The sequence below is a fragment of the Poeciliopsis prolifica genome, unplaced genomic scaffold, assembly GCF_027474105.1.
Source record: "Poeciliopsis prolifica strain line A6 unplaced genomic scaffold, Auburn_PproV2 SCAFFOLD039, whole genome shotgun sequence".
NCBI classification, from domain to species: domain Eukaryota; kingdom Metazoa; phylum Chordata; class Actinopteri; order Cyprinodontiformes; family Poeciliidae; genus Poeciliopsis; species Poeciliopsis prolifica.
This window is the reverse complement of record NW_026562414.1, coordinates 576,916-596,971: the sequence shown is the minus strand read 5'-3', so window position 1 is coordinate 596,971 and position 20,056 is coordinate 576,916. Positions and strand designations below refer to the sequence as shown.

The 20,056-nt window shown below is 40.9% G+C and overlaps 1 protein-coding gene across 5 annotated transcripts in view; it reads right to left on the bottom strand.

The window, feature by feature from the left end:
- LOC129375452 (rho-associated protein kinase 2-like) overlaps positions 1-20,056 on the bottom strand; it is a 46,455-nt gene that overhangs the window by 1,731 nt on the left and 24,668 nt on the right. For 4 of the 5 annotated variants that reach the window (XM_055054542.1, XM_055054541.1, XM_055054544.1 and 1 more), the window contains 11 exons: positions 6,995-7,181; positions 6,048-6,141; positions 5,591-5,685; positions 5,101-5,292; positions 4,064-4,232; positions 3,681-3,896; positions 3,085-3,152; positions 2,905-2,993; positions 1,495-1,573; positions 1,126-1,390; positions 653-929 (listed from right to left, as the gene is read on the bottom strand). In XM_055054542.1, the coding sequence (XP_054910517.1) occupies positions 653-929; positions 1,126-1,390; positions 1,495-1,573; positions 2,905-2,993; positions 3,085-3,152; positions 3,681-3,896; positions 4,064-4,232; positions 5,101-5,292; positions 5,591-5,685; positions 6,048-6,141; positions 6,995-7,181 (1,731 nt within the window). The remainder of the gene's footprint in view (positions 1-652; positions 930-1,125; positions 1,391-1,494; positions 1,574-2,904; positions 2,994-3,084; positions 3,153-3,680; positions 3,897-4,063; positions 4,233-5,100; positions 5,293-5,590; positions 5,686-6,047; positions 6,142-6,994; positions 7,182-20,056) is intronic. The other variant, XM_055054545.1, reaches the window with a different exon arrangement.

The window sequence follows — 20,056 nt, the reverse complement described above, 5'->3', positions numbered from 1 at the left end:
TTCCGTTAGTCCAGTTTTGTGACCTTTTCTTATTGTATACTTCCCTCCTATCTTTTTGAATGTAGGACTTTTAACCTTGAGTCCTACATGTCTGTTTTCTATATTCTTTATTCTTTTCTTTCTTGTATCAAATCTTACTCAATGTTGCCCTAATTCCTTCCTCCCTTGATATTTATTCAATCGTTTTCTTCCTCCCTTCTTTCCTCTGCTCATTTCATTATTTGCATTCTTCCCATCTTTTTCTGTCCTTACATTGTTCTGACCTTTTTTATATCTTGCTCTTGAGTCCAAAATTGTCTTAATTCTTTCCATTTATTATTTTCATCCTCAATTGTGTTCTTCCTTCTTTCATTGTCTCCTACGTACCTCCTTCGTCCTTCATTCCTTGTCTTCCCCTCAATTTTTTATTTAATTTAATTTTTTTTCATGTTGTACATCCAGAAATATCTGCCATGAATTCATAATTTACTTAAGTTCTTCTCATTCTAAAACTATGTGCTGCTCCGAGGTGGTCATTCACATAATTCCAGTTAATCACATCAAAGTTGATGCCTTTAATGTTTGACAGGTAGGAATACTTCTGTAGTTACGGCATGTGATGATCAAAGCTTTGCCGCTTATGAGTTTGTGACCCGTTTCCTGTGTCCCTCACCTGGACTTGTCTGATGTCTGCGGCTGTCTGGCGGACGGTTTTTTCATGGCGCGGCGGTGGGACAGGCGAGGAGAGACCTTGGGGGAAGACTCCGGCGACACGTGAGGAGAGGAGCGTGGCAGGTACTGATCGGGGCTGTTCCCTGCTACCGGCGGAGGACTTAGTGTTGGATTTTTCTTCGGGATGCGCTTGAGGAGGTGATTGACCCAACGCTGTTGTTCCGTCTGGGAGCTGGTCAGCAGCAGCAGCTCTTTGGCAGTGGACATATCGTAGTTCACTAGGGAAGATTGAAGACATGAAAAGATTCAAATTAAGACCAAGATTTGAGCTTTTCAGTCTTTTTGTTCTAAGATTTTAATCAAATCACTTCAAATTAATGGTCCTCTTCACAGTTTGCAACAAGTTCAGTGGGGATAACTGCACAAAGATTTTTAGAAGCTCCAAAAGAGCTTGTTAAAGGAGAGAAATAACACCTTTGCATGGAGCAATAACGTCTTCTTTCTTGTCCAGATGGTCTTTGTGGTACTTGGTATGGCAGCAGCGACACTCGAGGGCCGCCGGAGGTTTGAAGACATTCCACAGGGGCCGGACGCAAGCCTCACAGCTGCAGGGCAAGTGGTACATGGTGCTGATGAACTCATGACCTTTGTGCATAATGTAGTTGGATCGTTCGCAAGGTGCGGGATCCTCCACCGCCTCCTGGTCACGTTTGCTCTCACCCTCTTTGGCATACAAGAGCTGAAGGAAAACAGGAAGGTCATGAAATGTGGTGCAAAAAAGGATTTACTTGATGATAATATTATGCACAAGATGAACCTGGACAGAAAGAAATCAGAGAATACCTGGAATATTCTAGGGATTTCTTTGACGTCTGCTCGGTAACAGTCAGTTTGAGTGATGGGTCGAACGTGAAATAGCTTACTGTAGGGGAAAAAAAAAATAAAAATAAAATCAGGCAGTTAAAGAAAGTTTCAAAAAATTATCTGTCTTAATATTTTGGCACTTATTAAGCAGAAATGCTTAATAAGTGACAAAAAAATGACAACTAAATAAATGTCAGACTAGAAAGATACAGTAGCATCAGTCAACTTGTCAATGGGCACTTTCATAAAAGTGATCTATTTTGCTTGAGATAAAGCAGTTCTGCTCAATGTTTTTTCTGTCCTCAAGACATAAAAAAAAGTTTAAAATTTGCTAAGTGTCAGCATCTCCTTAAGTAATTCTAAGTCACAGTTTCTACATCACTGTGAGAAAGTTAAGAGACGCCATTCCCTTTTTGCAGAATGATTTCCCCAGGTCAAATTCATGACACTTCCCCCTCCATGCTTCAAATCATAAGATTCTTTTTCTTGAATTATGTGACTGGGTCATCTGTACTCTGTCCAACTAGTTTAGTTTTGATTAATCTGTTCGAAGAACACTAATCAAAAAGCCTTGGTTTTAATCAACCCTTCATGTGTGTCTTATGTTTTCCTCCGTGCTTACCTCCTCTGAAAGTTAAACCTGTGCAGTCTCTGATTCTACAGAGACCAATTGCTGTAGAATCAGAATCTGCACAAGACACTTGCCAGAGCCTACTATAAGTTCTATGATGACATTTTTGAGAACATTTTACTATTTACTTTTGAGGTGAACCCGAGTGTACAGTAAGGCCTGAGTATAATATTTTTTAGTGCAGGGTTATGACAACATCTTGAGAATATCACTGAATCCCTTAACAGACCCATGAGGCTCTAACCACCGTGTTCCCTCTGAATCTAACAGGCAGCAGTGTGCCAAACTCAATGTCTGAGGACTAGACAGAGCAAAACCTATTAAAAATGCTGTGTGAAGATATTCTAATCAACTGTGCATGATGTGTCAGCCATCATGCACAGTTGCAAGATATTATTATGTTAAGATTTTATATATTTATACGACACATTTCTGAAGATTTGAGTACCAGTTTTTATTGTTTATCTTTAACCCTTGAATGTCTCGGTATTAGTAGTAAAACAAATAAATAAATAAAATGTTTTTGGCACTATTGGCCTTTTATTGACAGTTGCCAGACAGAACATGGGGAGAGTCCCAGTATTGATATCAAGCATCCATATCTAGAAATGTGTTCAAAAGATACACAGGCTGGCATTGGGTGTGGTCATTTTTTCATGATTGTTTTCCCCCAACGTTTTACCACAGTTCCCATTAGATTTCGTTAGTAATCCTTGTTTAGTACGAGTGGGTTAGATGTTCAGCTTTCAGTGACTCACTCGATGTCCAGGGTCATGAACGGGTTAGCTTGTTCTTGGTCCATCTGACTGTTGTAAAACAAGATTTTCTTACTGCTTATGACCACATACTGCAAAAGAAAAGAAAATAAAGGATCAAAGATTGCTAAAAACGAAGAAAACACAACCCTTAAATACAAGAAGCACTGTTAGACTGATTACTTTTTTGTCCCAGCCAAATCGCTTTGTGTTTTTGGAAGGAAGTGAGATCCAGTCCTCCAGCCTGGAATCTAAGGAGCAGAAAGGAAAAAAAAAATAAAATAAAAAATACAACAGGAAGATGCTGGCATTAAAAGGACAGCCTTCAATCACTTAAAATAACACCTTCACATTTTTAAGTGTTTGTGGCATTTACTTCAAGCAAGGCACTCATTACTCTGGGAGGAAATGATTCATTGCTAAGACAAAGGATCTTCAGACAGGAAATCCTGCTTCCTTGCTGTCATGGAGCGCAATTAGTAATGACAGCAGTATTTACAAGAAAATGTGCACACAAAGCAAGGAGAGGATTTTGGTAGAGAAGGAAGAATTAATCTTGAGTCTGTAAAAATCTCAACATTAATTCAAGTCTGTCTCAATTTCAGGACAGTTCAGCAGTGCCATGCTATGGCTTTCAATGTGTTCCGCAAACACTGAAAGTCAAACCAGGGAGCGGATTAGCTGCATTAAAGTAGTGACAAGCCCGAGGACAAAAATTGCTAGAAACAGTTTTAGCAAAATAGGGTTGCGTTTCAGACTTCCACACCATGCAGGGTCACCTCCAGCTTCTGGCTCACGGGACGGCAGATAGGTCAGAGCCAGAGGGCGCTGCCAATGCTCCTTAGGCTCTTTGTCTTCTTCCTCATCTTCGGACTCAGAGTCAAACAGAGCCCGGGTTAAGTGAAGGTTGGGCCGAGTGTCAACGCGGACAGATTTGTGCGTGCGCTGGTAGGTGAAGGACATTGACTCGGCGGTGTGAGAGTGAGTAATGCTCACTGTACAGGAGCACGAAAGCAAGGACGTAGTGAGGAAAAATAGAAAGCATTGAGAAAGAAGTGGAAGAAGCAAAGAGTTGGAATCCATGCAGAAGTTTGTCGGAGGTTTCAATAATGGAGTTTAAAACCATGAAATATGTAGCGACGATTTCAGTTTGAGGGCCTACCTGGGAATCCGTCCGCCATTTCCAAATCGTTGATGCTGCTGATGCTGGTGGAGTCCAGAGAGTGAACACTAAGGGACGTAATCTGACACCGAAGCCGCTCGATGTCGCTGTCTTTACTATCCAGAGCCATCTGCAGGTCCTGGCGCATGTGGGTCTCTTCGATCATCATCTGTGCACACAAACACTCAAAACTGAGTTGGGTACATGTAAAGTTGACTTAGATTTCTTGTAATTTAGATTTTTCTTAGATTCAATTGATCCAGAACAAACAAATAGTGGTACACAAAGTTTTTTTAAATTTATTCTTTAGCGTTGGCTCAGAATTTAAATTTGTCTGATGAACTTTTTCACATTACAGTGTTATAGAGTCATCATGGGCATGAATGCTCCAATAATTTGTGTTAGTTACTCTCAACTTTGGCCATCATTTTGAATGAACTGATAATTTAAAAAATTAATTTCCATAATTTTTGAACAGTTGGGTTCAAGAGGTTTTCTTTAAATCACACAGGATCAAATGTCATATGGGCACAGGATCAGATATACTCAGACACTCCCACTTAAACTTAGATGATTGTCTATCAGTAAGATGCAGGGATGCAGGAGTTTGTGCATATATTTGAGCTTACATGACTACATTTTTGAAAAACCCACAATGAATTCAAATAGGAATCCATTTTTGGTTTTGAAAAAAAAAAAAAAAAAAAAAAAACACTCAAGCTTTATATTTGATTATAAATCTGTCCTGGAAAATAACTGCTGAGCCACATCACCAAAATTAATAAGTTAAGCATGAATATGACGTGTGTATTTAAACTTCTGACCTAATCTCAACATATAGTCATGGGTTCGACAAACAGTTTATTCCTCTCTTGTCTGCATTGAAAATAAAGGAATGTCAATCTACATCCAGCTCTGCAGAACAAGCTGACCAGTAAAAAGAAAATGCATCTTTGTTTGACGTTTCAAAACAGCAGATGTTTTCTGGTAACAAGTATATATTCTGGGTGTATTTTGGGCATCGTGGGTGCACTGACCGCCTGCATGTCATCCAGCTCCTTCTGGTATTTGAAGATGATGCTGTTAAGGTTCTGTCTCTCTGCTTTCAGCTCCAGCTGCAGCTTCCTGTTCTCCTTCTCCTTCTTGTGCACCTCTGAGTCGACAGCTCGGACGCCCCCTCGCCCCTTCTCCTTTTTCTGGTTCATCACCTCGGCCAGCTTGTTCACAGCCTGGGAGCAAAAAAAAAAAAAAAAAAAAAAAAAAAAAAAAAAAAAAAACAAGCTGCAGTAAAACAAAGCTCTTTTGTGGTAAATATAAACCCGGGGAATAAGCGAAGAGGGCTGCAGGAATCGATGCTGCTGTGAGAAAGGGAATTTTTATGCTTCTTTGCAGATGTCCAGAGTTTAATACAAGCCTGTAGCATTGAGCTATTCTTAACAAAAGCTGGCATAACAGAGGTTATCTGTTTTTATCTTGAGAAGTGTAGAAAATATGCATATGTTTTCAGACCTGTGTAGGTCCACACACCTGAATTTTCAGAGTCCTTTCAGTCTGTACTTGTCTCTCAAAAGTCACTTTTAGACTTTCCAGCTCCTCCTTCAACTCTTTGGCTTTTTGCAGTTCTAGAAAGGCAAACATGCATATAATTTTAGTAGTTATGGACATATATATTCTTCAATACATATAAAGTCACATGACAAAATAGGTTTATTTTTATCTGGGCAAACTGGTCTCAAAAAATAAAAAGGAGACTAATCTGGAACTGGTGTTTTGAGAACCATTTTATTTTACTATATAACCTCCATCTTGGTTAGACAAGTAAAACTGTGATCAGTGCAGAAAGTAGAAAGAGTGTTTAGTTATCTGTAGTTTTGAAATAGAGTGTTTGAAGTAGACCAAGACAGCTTTCACACCCGTCATCTCAAATTGTCCTTTTGTGGAGATTTATTCTGTCCGGTGCTCATAAGCACAATGGGAGCCTCACCTTGCTGAAGGTCTTTGAGCTGGTTGTTCAGCTCTTCTTTCTCACTGGCCAGGTTGGCCACGTCCACTGTCAAAGTTCGGTTGGACTCCTCCAGCTGAGAAAGAAGACAGAGGAGATGTGAGCTGATTCTGGCTACAGACAACTAATCTGTTGAAGTTATTCAAAAACAGAAGCCTGCAGGAAGCAGAAAAAGTGAAGGTACCAAAACATGATGGTGCTTGCTGCTGATCATACTGAGCATCTATTTTCTTTCATGCCTTCGCTTTTTAGGTTACTGATATGACTGTCAGCACTTTGTAGTTGAAACTAAGCTGAATATTTTATATGTAAATTAGAAATGTGAGTCATGAATGCAAACAGTCAGGGGATTCAAGTCTCTTATCTGAGAGTTGCAGATACCAGAGTGTTACGTTGGAAATGTAAACAGACTCAATGAAATAAATACCTTTAGAGATAAAACTCCCAACATTTTGCTAAATAAATCATTTCAAAAAACAAACTGTTGAATATAAGGTTAACATTAATGACATCAAAGCAGAAAAATGATGAATAAAAAAATGGTTTTCCAATAATCTTAGCATTTTTGTAAAATATAAAACAAAGAATGATTTCTAATAGAGTTTGGTAAATATATATATATATAAAAAACATCAATCCTTACAAGAAATACATTTTTGGATAAATCACCTTCTACAAGTTTACTTTAAATATAATCTCTAAGCCTTTGCTTGCTACATTTTAGGTGTTGTTGATATTCAAAAAACACATTTTGTGTAATTTTATTATACTGTTTAAACTAATTAACTTTATTGGCATTAATTTTAAGAAAAATATTTTAGTGCAAATATTTTCTGTATGATGCCGTCAAGTCTGTAAGTGCTGAGGCCAAATAAAACATTATTCTACACGATTACTGCCAAACTCCAGGCCACGTGACCATTTCTCACCGAGCCGATGGTGGCCTCCTTCTCACTCAGCTCCTGTTTGTGTCTCGCCATCATGTCCTTGATCTCCAGCTCCTTCATGATCTTCTCCTTCTCCAGAAGCGAGTACTGCTCCTCGGCAATGGAGCGAGCCAGTTGTTCAGAATCCGCTTTGGTCAAACTGCTTTCCAGCTGTGCTGCCAGAGAATCCCTGATCAGGGGACAGAAACACATGAACCCTTATTAAGCTGCTGGAGCTGGATACATTTTTGAACAGAACTAAATCCCAGGCATCATTATGCCAGTTAGAAATTTTCTGCCTGTGGCGAGTCGGAACACAAGTAATCAATGACATTTTTGTCATTGACAGATCTTCGAAAGAATGCTGAACCAGCTTCTTTAACAGTAAACTTTTTATATTTGGGACATCTCCAAACTTCCATAATGGTGTAAAAAATTATGTTCCGTTTTTTTGGCTGCAGGATGAATTCACTGGGAAGCAAAGGCACTAATCTGGGAAGTCTGCTCCATTGTCAAATGCTAGATAGTACAAGCTTTCTGGTTTTGAGACACAGCAACTCACACTAACAGTGCAAGACAAACATCCATAACAGCTGAACTCCTTCAGATTTTGCCACAAATTTCAATGTGTTTTACTGAGGTTTTATGAGGAAAAAAACCAACAAAATATCTAGTAACTGTGAAGTTTAGGGAAAACTAAACCACTTCAAAAAATGTTGGCAAAAATGATAATGGTAATGGCATGATAATGCAAGGAGACCCTTTCAAGGGTCAATAATTAGGCCCGAGCAGCTAAGCGCTGCGAAGGCCTATTGTTTTCCTATTGTTTATTAGGCCCGAGCAGCTGAGCGCTGCGAAGGCCTATTGTTTTCCTATTGTTTATTATTAGGCCCGAGCAGCTAAGCGCTGCGAAGGCCTATTGTTTTCCTATTGTTTATTATTATTATTATTATTATTATTATTCTTCCACCCAAATGAATTGGCTTTTTGGGGGCTTTATCATATTCAAAAACTCACCAAACTTGGCGGAGGCCTTAAGCCTGTTTAAAATTTACGTATTTTAAAGTCGTCGAAAAAATTGCAACAGAAATGGCTCTACGGCGCCACCTAGAAATTGTAAAAACACCCCTTTTTTACCCTCTGCTATTCACTTACTCATCGTAGAGAGATAAAATTTGGTACACTTGTAGAACTCCCCAAGACGCTCAAAATTTACAATTAATGTCATAGTGCAAGTATCACAGGAAGTGAACCATTTTTGATTGAAGTTCCCATTTTGACCCCATTTTTGCCGATTTTTGCCATTTACAGCCTTCATATTTGATCTATCTCCTCCTAGGGATTTTGATTGATCGACTTCAAACTCGGTCAGTCTGTTCATAAGGCATGTCCCATCTAAAGTTATCTAAACGGTGAGTTTTTGAGTATGCTGAAGGGGGGTTAGCAGGGGTCAAAGTTCACCTACTCGCCATAAATAAATAAACTGCTATATCTCCTACACAGAAACTCACAGAAGCATCAAAGTTTCTGTGATTGATCATCATCGCGTGTCCTACAATACCCTATGGTCGAATGATGACATCACTTAGGCCACGCCCCCTGAGAACAGGAAGTGTCATGTTTTACTGTCAAAGGTCGCTATCTGACCCCTTTGACCTCATCAACATAAAACTGTGCCCAGACACAGAAGACATGTTGGTGTATTGAGGATTCCAACCCCGACCAGCTTCGATGGAGCAGGTGGGCGTGGCGGCGTGGCGAAGTGACCTGTAACGCCATTGCCATACGTTTGGCTCTCAATTTTATTTTTAAAGTTTTATTTTTTTTAATAATTTTGTTTTGTGGGTTAGAGTACAAACATTCATTAATTTTGGCTAGAAATAATACAAACATCGTCATTCAGCAAAACTTTTATTGTGTTACTCAGCCCGGCTGAGTAACACATTCTGGTCAGTGTTGATGGAGTACGACTGGCCCCTGGTGGCGCAATACTGGTACTGCTGGCGCAATACCATTATTGCGCCAGCAGGTGTCAGTGGTACTCCATCAATGAGAAAACAGATTAAGTTCGGTTTTTTTTCCGACGGCCGTAAAACGTTTCCAGCGCGTCTGCCGTGAGATTTCCAAAAGGACAGCGATTACATTTAACCTGAAATGTTATATGTAAGCCCTAAGATAATTTTTGTTGGCTTAAAACACGGAGTAAATGTAGCGTTTTGTTAATGACTGTTATTTCCTACCGCAAGTAAATGCATCATTTCCCTCGTCTCTGCCTTAATGGCCAGTCAAGGGCAAAAACAAATTTAAGCAATTTGATTGGTTGAGAAGGACTGCACGTACTGTAGCTGTGCTAATACTTACTGTACGTACTGGCAGTCGGCAGGAGATCGTACATGGTTGAGGTTCGGCGCATTACGCTGTGGACTGTACATTTTTTTTACTAAACTGTTGGAGCAGCTAAGTTTTCCTGAACATTATGCCTGGTTTATGGAGCCACAGAACCGGACCACGCTAACGTTTGCTTCGGTTTTGGAGCTGCAGACCCGAATGACGCTCATGAGCCGGAACGGTCTGTTGGAGAGGAGTTTTATTGCCGTTCGTCTTAAAATGGTAACTGGAGATGCGGTGAGTGAAGCTCAGTTCACACTACACGATTTTAGAAAAGTCGGCCAATTCTGAAAACGTGAGAGAACACACACTAGCCTATTTAAAATCGTAGGTGTAACGGGTTCGTTCTAAGAGTGTGAGGTTTCACTCGAACACATTCTAATACCAGCTACGAAATACCTTCAAATTAAAATTCTGCGCTACCACAGCTGAATTTGGAGTAAACAAACAAACATGGACAACGACGTTGAAGTGGTAACTTTAGTTTGCGGACTTATTTTAACCCAAAAAAGACGTAACCAAAAAATCAAAGCTTTGGATTAAGAACTGGAGATATCGTAAGCAAGGATTATATTTGTTGCATCGCAACATGGAGGTGAGTTTTTTTTTTTTTTCATAAAAATACTGTTTTCAATGTTTTTAGAAAATCAAATGGGAGTTATCCTTTCCCCCCAACTGACCGCGAAAGCTTAACGTAGCCTATTCCAGCTCCTTTAATTGAAACTTATTATATTGTTTAAAATTGTATTATGACTGCAGAATAAAATCAAATGCGCCATTTCAACCAAAGATTGGAATGTGCTTCTCAACCAGATGTACTCTGTGCAATAATTTTATAATTACTTTCATTAAAAGATAAAAAAAAGTCGGAGGAACACCACAGAGATTGGATGAATGAGCAAAGATGATTAAAGACAGTCAATATCCCCGATTTTAGATCAAAGCGGTCCCGACGTTCCACCGACTGAACTCGATCAGTCGTAACACACCACACACTACAGGATGATCGGTTACGATTGTTGAGAGTGACAATCTTACAACGTTCTGAGTTCTTAAGACTGATACATTGGGGTTGTAATATTTACTTGGACCACTTGCTGTGATTAATACCTAATTATTGAGAGAGATTAAACCTGTGCTTTTGTTCTAATGTACTGAAAGTTAACTGTGCTCTCTGAATGTGCATTGCCCTTGGTTTATTACTGATCAGAAGGGTTTATTAAACTGATACATCTTAACCTTTACCATTTTCCTGACTCATTTTAGGAAAATGTTAAAGTTGCACTGCATTTAGAACTCAGTTGCAGTTAACATCAAAGCATGTGGGTGTGGCTTAGTGTAAAACTTTCACTATTTGCCATGAAACATAAACATTAAAAAAACTTCCAAATGCAAGATCACAGCTGCATCACACTTCCTGTGTTTCTCTATAGAACAATCCTGAACACATTTCCATGGTCACTTGATTAAATCACCCTAGCCCCAACCACTTTTCAAAGGCAATCACCAGTTTTTTCTCCTGTGAGTTTTACTGTTATTGTATCATATATGGGTTTCATCATGTGAATACTGACTTAAAACGACAAGATGATGAACTCTGTGAATGCTGGCTGCTGACCAAACCGCATTGGGTGTAGAAATGGCGAACTGCAGTTCTTCACCATGTGCATATAATAGGCTCTAAATGATACGTTGATCATCCGACTGGCGCCAAATTGGATATGTATGACCTTTGTTGACCTCTAAACACCCCAACAACATTGAAATGTATTTTGACTCCACTGCGCCAACTACATTAATACGCCAGCTATATCTCCTCGCTATATCAACGAATCTGCACCACATTTTTTGTGCGTCGTCAGGAAGTGCCGCCGAACGCATCGACGCGTACCGCCTGGTGGACGGGCGCGGAAACCGCGCAACGACTTCTGTGTTAGAACGTGGGGAGCGTTGATGGAAACGGAGCAACAGTTTCCGCGGTGCGGGCGGAGGTGCTGAAAACCGCGTGAGAGTATCTGTGGTGGCTGGCGTCGGGCGGCGGTTGCTAGTACCCTGCGGTGGCAATAGGCCGGAGCGGCGCTTGGCTGCGAGGGCCGCTCGAGGCTGCTTGCAGCTTTAATTATTATTATTATTATTCTTCCACCCAAATGAATTGGCTTTTTGGGGGCTTTATCATATTCAAAAACTCACCAAACTTGGCGGAGGCCTTAAGCCTGTTTAAAATTTACGTATTTTAAAGTCGTAGCAAAAATTGCAACAGAAATGTCTCTACGGCGCCACCTAGAAATTGGAAAAACACCCTTTTTTACCCTCTGCTATTCACTTACTTTATCGTAGACACATGAAATTTGGTACACTTGTAGAACTCCCCAAGACGCTCAAAATTTACAATTAATGTCATAGTGCAAGTATCACAGGAAGTCAGCCATTTTTGATTGAAGTTCCCATTTTGACCCCATTTTTGCCGATTTTTGCCGTTTACAGCCTTTGTATTTGATCTATCTCCTCCTAGGGATTTTGATTGATCGACTTCAAACTCGGTCAGTCTGTTCATAAGGCATGTCCCATCTAAAGTTATCTAAACGGTGCGTTTTTGAGTATGCTGAAGGGGGGTTAGCAGGGGTCAAAGTTCACCTACTCGTCATAAAAAAATAAACTGCTATATCTTTACACAGAAACTCACAGAAGCATCAAAGTTTCTGTGATTGATCATCATCGGGTCTTCTACAATACCCTATGGTCGAATGATGACATCACTTAGGCCACGCCCCTGAGAACAGGAAGTGTAATGTTTTACTGTGAACTGTCGCTATCTGACCCCTTTGACCTCATCAACATGAAACTGTGCCCAGACACAGAAAACATGTTGGTGTATTGAGGATTCCAACCCCGACCAGCTTCGATGGAGCAGGTGGGCGTGGTGGCGTGGCGAAGTCACCTGTAACGCCATCGCCATACGTTTGGCTCTCAATTCCACATTTTCGGGCCCAGCTGCTGCAAACTCATAAGGATGGACCCTCATCCACTCCCCAACAGGAATCCATCACAATATTTGGTGGGCGTAGCCTAATTTCTCTATAGCGCCCCCTAGAAAACTTTAAATGATCAGCCCCAAGCCATGCTTTAACCTACAAATACGAAACTTTGTACACATGTGTACCTTGTCAGGACGTACAAAAAGTCTCTTGGAGCCATGGTCTAAACCCCACAGGAAGTCAGCCATTTTGGATTCAAGTTCGGTTTTTGACCCCATTTTTGCCGTTTACAGCCTTCATATTTGATCTATCTCCTCCTAGGGATTTCGATTGATCGGCTTCAAACTCGGTCAGTCTGTTCATAAGGCATTTCTCATCTAAAGTTATCTAAACGGTCAGTTTTTGAGTATGCTAAAGGGGGGTTAGCAGGGGTCAAAGTTCACTACTCGCCATAAAAACATAAACTGCTATATCTCCTACACAAACTCACAGAGGCACCAAAGTTTCTGTGATTGATCATCATCGGGTCTCCTACATTACCCTATGGTCGAATGATGACATCACTTAGGCCACGCCCCCTGAGAACAGGAAGTGTAATGTTTTACTGTGAACGTTCGCTATCCGACCCCTTTGACCTCATCAACATGAAACTGTGCCCAGACACCGAAGACATGTTGGTGTATTGAGGATTCCAACCCCGACCAGCTACGATAGAGCAGGTGGGCATGGCGGCGTGGCGAAGTTACCTGTAACGCCATCGCCATACGTTTGGCTCTCAATACCACATTTTCGGGCTCAGCTGCTGCAAACTCACAAGGATGAATATTTATCCACTCCCCGACTGGAATCCATCACAATATTTGTAGGGCGTGGCCTAATTTCTCTATAGCGCCCCCTAGAAAACAGCAGCCCATAGGTTATGTTGTTATTAATTATTTAAATATACATTATTATAACTTTTTATATATATAAGTTTATTTTGTGGGTTAAAGTACAAACATTCATTCATTTTTGCTAGAAATAATACAAACAAAGTCATTCAGCAAAACTTATGACACAGCGAAGTAAGAACACACTGGGGTCAGTGTTGATGGAGTACCACTGGCACCTTGTGGAGAAATACTGGTACTGCTAGTGCAATACCAGTATTGCACCAGCAGGAGGCAGTGGTACTCCATCAATGAGAAACAGATCGACGCTACGTAATAACATCAGCCGGCGACAGCTGGAGCTGCAAAGTTTTCCTGAACATTTTGCTTGCTTTTTGGAGCCACAGAACTGAATTACGCTCAACATTTTGCTTGGATTTTGGAGTTGCAAATACGAACCACGCGTTGGAGCAAGAAGGCTCTGTTGGACCGGAGTTGGAGAAGTTTAATGGGCTCTTTGCACCTCAGCTTACACGTTCGGGAAACACGGCTGAAATGTTTTTCCAAGGTAACAATTAATAATGTACATCGATCCGAAACCCCAACAAGTAAGGCAAAGAAAGGTTTTAAGATGTTCGCCTCGTTATACATTCACAGATATGAAGGTGAGTTTTATTTTCTTTAAACTGCTAGCACAAGCCTGCTAGCTTTCTAGTAAAAATCTGCTATTTAATTATCTAAAGATTTCTCAGCCATTCTAACGGACACTGTTTGTGCCTTATTTTCAAGCATATTACGTGTGTTTATTGTTAACTGGAGAGGGGGTGGGGGCAGATTACAGTTCAGACTTTTTGCTTGAAGTATGACGAAGAAAAACGAGCACAGAGCTTACTCTGGTATCGGAGTTCTAGTTCAGCTGACTGTTCAGATTCAGAGTTATTACTTTTAGAAAAATATGGCCGTGTTGCTTAAGATTTCTGTGTTATTTCGTTTTATTACTTTTGCATGCTTGTTGTGAATGGCTCATTAAGACAGTGTTTAGAGCGGTGTGTACGGCGTTAGCTTCAAGTGGTAGCTTTAACTTGTAGCAACGAATATTTACAAGCTGTCTTAATTGAGGATGGCTTGGAAATCCATGAAAACTTAAACAAAGTACATAGTATTGTTTTATTTGTGTCTTAAGTACGACTTTGTCTTTTATAGCAGTCATAGTTTCTGAAAGTGGAAAAAAGAGCCGCATTCGGGTATACAGTTGTGACGTCAGCGCGGCAGGTGCAAAGAGCCCATTGCTGTTTCGTTTAAACAGTCGTAACTCGCGGTGCGGTGAGTAATTTATTCCTTCCTGCTGGTTCTGGAAGCCGTCATCTTTGGAACAGTTATTCTGAGGACGATGCTAACCCAATGCCTGAGGCCTGCAACGTTTTTAATGCTAACGAAGCGCTTTACTAATTCAATAAACTGAATAGTGTGTTTGATACATCCAGTTTCATACATTCAGAGTTGTTTGTTATTATGTATAGAAGATGTTTAAAATGTCGTTTGAAAGAGCTCTGAGAAAATGCTAAGTATCTTTTTACAGATCCATTGGGGTTGTAATATTTAGTTGCAGCACTTCCTGTGATTAATACCTAATTAATGGGTGGGATTGAGCCTGTGCTATTGTTCTAAAGTGCTGAAAGTTAACTGTGCTCTGTTATTGTGCATTGCCCTTGGTTTATTACTGAACAGTGCGGTTTATTAAACTGATACATCTTAACCTTCACCATTTTCCTGACTCATTTCACGATAACGTTAAAGTTGCACTGCATTTACATCTCAGTTGTAGTTAACATCAAGCATGTGGGTGTGGCTTAGTGTAAAACTTTCACTATTTACCATGAAACATCAACATTAAATGACTTCCAAATGCAAGATCACAGCTGCATCATCACACTTCCTCTGTCTTTCTAGAGAACAGCCCTGAACACATTTCCATGGTCACTTGATGACCTCACTGTAGCCCCGCCCACTTTTAAGAGGCAGTCACATGTTTTTTCTGCTGTATGTTTTACTGTTATTCTATAATTTATATGGGTTTCATCATGTGAATACTGACTAAAAACGATAACATGATGAACTCTATGAATGCTGGCTGCTGACCGAACCGCATTGGGGTGTAGAAATGACGAAATGCATTACTTCGCCACGTGCATATGATCGGCTCTAAATGACACGTGGATCATCGGACTGGCGCCAAATTGAAAACGTATGACCTTTGTTGACCTCTAAAGAGCAAAACAGCATTGAAATGTATTTTGACTCCACTGCGCCCCTACATTAATCCGCCAGCTGTATTCCTCGCTAAACCAATGAATCTATACCACATTTTTTTGCATCTTGAAGGATAGCCGCCGAACGCATAGATGCGTACCGCCTGGAGGACGGGCGCGGAAACTGCGCAACAACTTCTGTCTTAGCACGTGCGCAGCGTTGATGGAAACTGAGCAACAGCTTCCGCGGTGCGGGCGGAGGCGCTGAAAACTGCGTGAGAGCTTCTGTGGTGGCTGGCGTGAGGCGGCGGTTGCTCGTACCCCGGTGGCAATAGGCCGGAGCGGCGCTTGGCTGCGAGGGCCGTTCGAGGCTGCTTGCAGCTTTAATTATTATTATTATTATTCTTCCACCCAAATGAATTGGCTTTTTGGGGGCTTTATCATATTCAAAACTCACCAAACTTGGCAGAGGCCTTAAGCCTGTTTAAAATTTACGTATTTTAAAGTCGTAGCAAAAATTGCAACAGAAATGTCTCTACTGCGCCACCTAGAAATTGGAAAAACACCCTTTTTTACCCTCTGCTATTCACTTACTTTATTGTAGATACATGAAATTTGGTACACTTGTAGAACTCCCCAAGACGCTCAAAATTTACAATTAATGTCATAGTGCAAGTATCACAGGAAGTCAGCCATTTTTGATTGAAGTTCCCATTTTGACCCCATTTTTGCCGATTTTTGCCGTTTACAGCCTTTGTATTTGATCTATCTCCTCCTAGGGATTTTGATTGATCGACTTCAAACTCGGTCAGTCTGTTCATAAGGCATGTCTCATCTAAAGTTATCTAAACGGTGAGTTTTTGAGTATGCTGAAGGGGCGTTAGCAGGGGTCAAAGTTCACCTACTCGCTGTAAAAAAATAAACTGCTATATCTCCTACACAGAAACTCACAGAGGCACCAAAGTTACTGTGATTGATCATCATCGGGTGTCCTACAATACCCTATGGTCGAATGATGACATCACTTAGGCCACGCCCCCTGAGAACAGGAAGTGTAATGTTTTACTGTGAACTGTCGCTATCTGACCCCTTTGACCTCATCAACATGAAACTGTGCCCAGACACAGAGAACATGTTGGTGTATTGAGGATTCCAACCCCGACCAGCTTCGATGGAGCAGGTGGGCGTGGTGGCGTGGTGAAGTCACCTGTAACGCCATCGCCATACGTTTGGCTCTCAATTCCACATTTTCGGGCCCAGCTGCTGCAAACTCATAAGGATGGACCCTCATCCACTCCCCAACAGGAATCCATCACAATATTTGGTGGGCGTAGCCTAATTTCTCTATATAGCGCCCCCTAGAAAACTTTAAATGATCAGCCCCAAGCCATGCTTTAACCTACAATACGAAACTTTGTACACACGTGTACCTTGTCAGGACGTACAAAAAAGTCTCTTGGAGCCATGGTCTAAACCCCACAGGAAGTCAGCCATTTTGGATTCAAGTTCGGTTTTTGACCCCATTTTTGCCGTTTACAGCCTTCGTATTGATCTATCTCCTCCTAGGGATTTCGATTGATCGGCTTCAAACTCGGTCAGTCTGTTCATAAGGCATGTCTCATCTAAAGTTATCTAACGGTGAGTTTTTGAGTATGCTGAAGGGGGGTTAGCAGGGGTCAAAGTTCACCTACTCGCCATAAAAACATAAACTGCTATATCTCCTACACAGAAACTCACAGAGGCACCAAAGTTTCTGTGATTGATCATCATCGGGTCTCCTACATTACCCTATGGTCGAATGATGACATCACTTAGGCCACGCCCCCTGAGAACAGGAAGTGTAATGTTTTACTGTGAACGTTCGCTATCCGACCCCTTTGACCTCATCAACATGAAACTGTGCCCAGACACCGAAGACATGTTGGTGTATTGAGGATTCCAACCCCGACCAGCTACGATAGAGCAGGTGGGCATGGCGGCGTGGCGAAGTTACCTGTAACGCCATCGCCATACGTTTGGCTCTCAATACCACATTTTCGGGCTCAGCTGCTGCAAACTCACAAGGATGAATATTTATCCACTCCCCGACTGGAATCCATCACAATATTTGTAGGGCGTGGCCTAATTTCTCTATAGCGCCCCCTAGAAAACAGCAGCCCATAGGTTATGTTGTTATTAATTATTTAAATATACATTATTATAACTTTTTATATATATATAAGTTTATTTTGTGGGTTAAAGTACAAACATTCATTCATTTTTTAGAAATAATACAAACAAAGTCATTCAGCAAAACATGACACAGCGAAGTAAGAACACTGGGTCAGTGTTGATGGAGTACTACTGGCACCTTGTGGAGAAATACTGGTACTGCTAGTGCAATACCAGTATTGCGACAGCAGGAGGCAGTGGTACTCCATCAATGAGAAAACAGATCTACGGCGAACGGCCGTCAAAACGTTTCGTGCGCGTTTGCCGTGAGATTTCCAAAAGGATAGAGGTTACATTTAACCTGAAATGTTATATGTAAGCCCTCAGATAATATTTGTTGGCTTAAAACACGGAGTAAATGTAGCGTTTTGTTAATGACTGTTATTTAATACCACAAGTAAATGCATCAATTCCAGCCGTCTGTGCCTTACTGGTCAGTTAAGTGTAACTGTCGTGGAGCTGCTACGTCATAGCAGTCGGTCGGCGACAGCTGGAGCTGCGAAGTTTTCCTGAACATTTTGCCTGCTTTTAGGAGCCACAGAACTGGACTACGCTCAACATTTTGCTTGTGTTTTGGAGTTGGAAATCCGAACCACGCTTTTGAGCAAGAAGGCTCTGTTGGACCGGAGTTGGAGCAGTTTTAATGCGCTCTTTGCACCTGAGCTTCCGCGTTCCGGAAATACGGCTCAAATGTTTTTCCAAGGTAACAATTAATAATGTACATCGATCCGAAGCCCAAACAAGTAAGCCAGAGAAAAGTTTTAAGATGTTCGCCTCGTTATACATTCACAGATATGAAGGTGAGTTTTATTTTCTCTAAACTGCTAGCACAAGCCTGCTAGCTTGTGCTAGCAGGGATTCTCTGACATTTTTCTTGTAAAAATCTGCTATTTAATTATCTAAAGATTTCTCAGCCATTCTAACGGACATTGTTTGTGCCTTATTTTCAAGCATATTACGTGTGTTTATTGCTAACGACAATAAACGCAGCGGGGAGATGGGGGTGGGGGGGACAGATTACAGTTCAGACTTTTTGCTTGAATTATGACGAAGAAAAACGAGCACAGAGCTTACTCTGGTATCGGAGTTCTAGTTCAGCTGACTGTTCAGATTCAGAGTTATTACTTTTAGAAAAATATGGCCGTGTTGCTTAAGATTTCTGTGTTATTTCGTTTTATTACTTTTGCATGCTTGTTGTGAATGGCTCATTAAGACGGTGCTTAGAGCGGTGTGTACGGCGTTAGCTTCAAGTGGTAGCTTTAACTTGTAGCAACGAATATTTACAAGCTGTCTTAATTGAGGATCGCTTGGAAATCCATAAAAACTTAAACAAAGTACATAGTATTGTTTTATTTGTGTCTTAAGTACGACTTTGTCTTTTATAGCAGTAATAGTTACTAAAGCAGAAAAAAGAGCCGCATTCGGGTATACAGTTGTGACGTCAGCGCGGCAGGTGCAATGAACCCATTGCTGTTCGTTTAAACAGTCGTAACTCGCGGTGCGGTGAGTAATTTATTCCTTCCTGCTGGTTCTGGAAGCCGTCATGTTTGGAACAGTTATTCTGAGGAGGATGCTAACCCAATGCCTGAGGCCTGCAACGTTTTTAATGCTAACGAAGCGCTTGACTAATTCAATAAACTGAATAGTGTGTTTGATACATCCAGTTTCATACATTCAGACTTGTTATTATGTATAGAAGATGTTTAAAAATGTCGTTTAAAAGAGCTCTGAGAAAATGCTAAGTATCTTTTTACCGATCCAATGGGGTTGTAATATTTAGTTGCAGCACTTCCTGTGATTAATACCTAATTAATGGGTGGGATTGAGCCTGTGCTATTGTTCTAATGTGCTGAAAGTTATCTGTGCTCTGTTAATGTGCATTGCCCTTGGTTTATTACTGAACAGTGCGGTTTATTAAACTGATACATCTTAACCTTCACCATTTTCCTGACTCATTTCACTAACGTTAAAGTTGCACTGCATTTAGATCTCAGTTGTAGTTAACATCAAGCATGTGGTGTGGCTTAGTGTAAACTTTCACTATTTACCATGAAACATCAACATTAAATGACTTCCAAATGCAAGATCACAGCTGCACATCATCACACTTCCTCTGTCTTTCTAGAGAACAGCCCTGAAAACATTTCCATGGTCACTTGATGACCTCACTGTAGCCCCGCCCACTTTAAGAGGCAGTCACATGTTTTTTCTGCTGTATATTTTACTGTTATTCTAGAATTTATATGGGTTTCATCATGTGAATACTGACTAAAAACGATAACATGATGAACTCTATGAATGCTGGCTGCTGACCGAACCGCATTGGGGTGTACAAATGACGAACTGCAGTTCTTCGCCACGTGCATATGATCG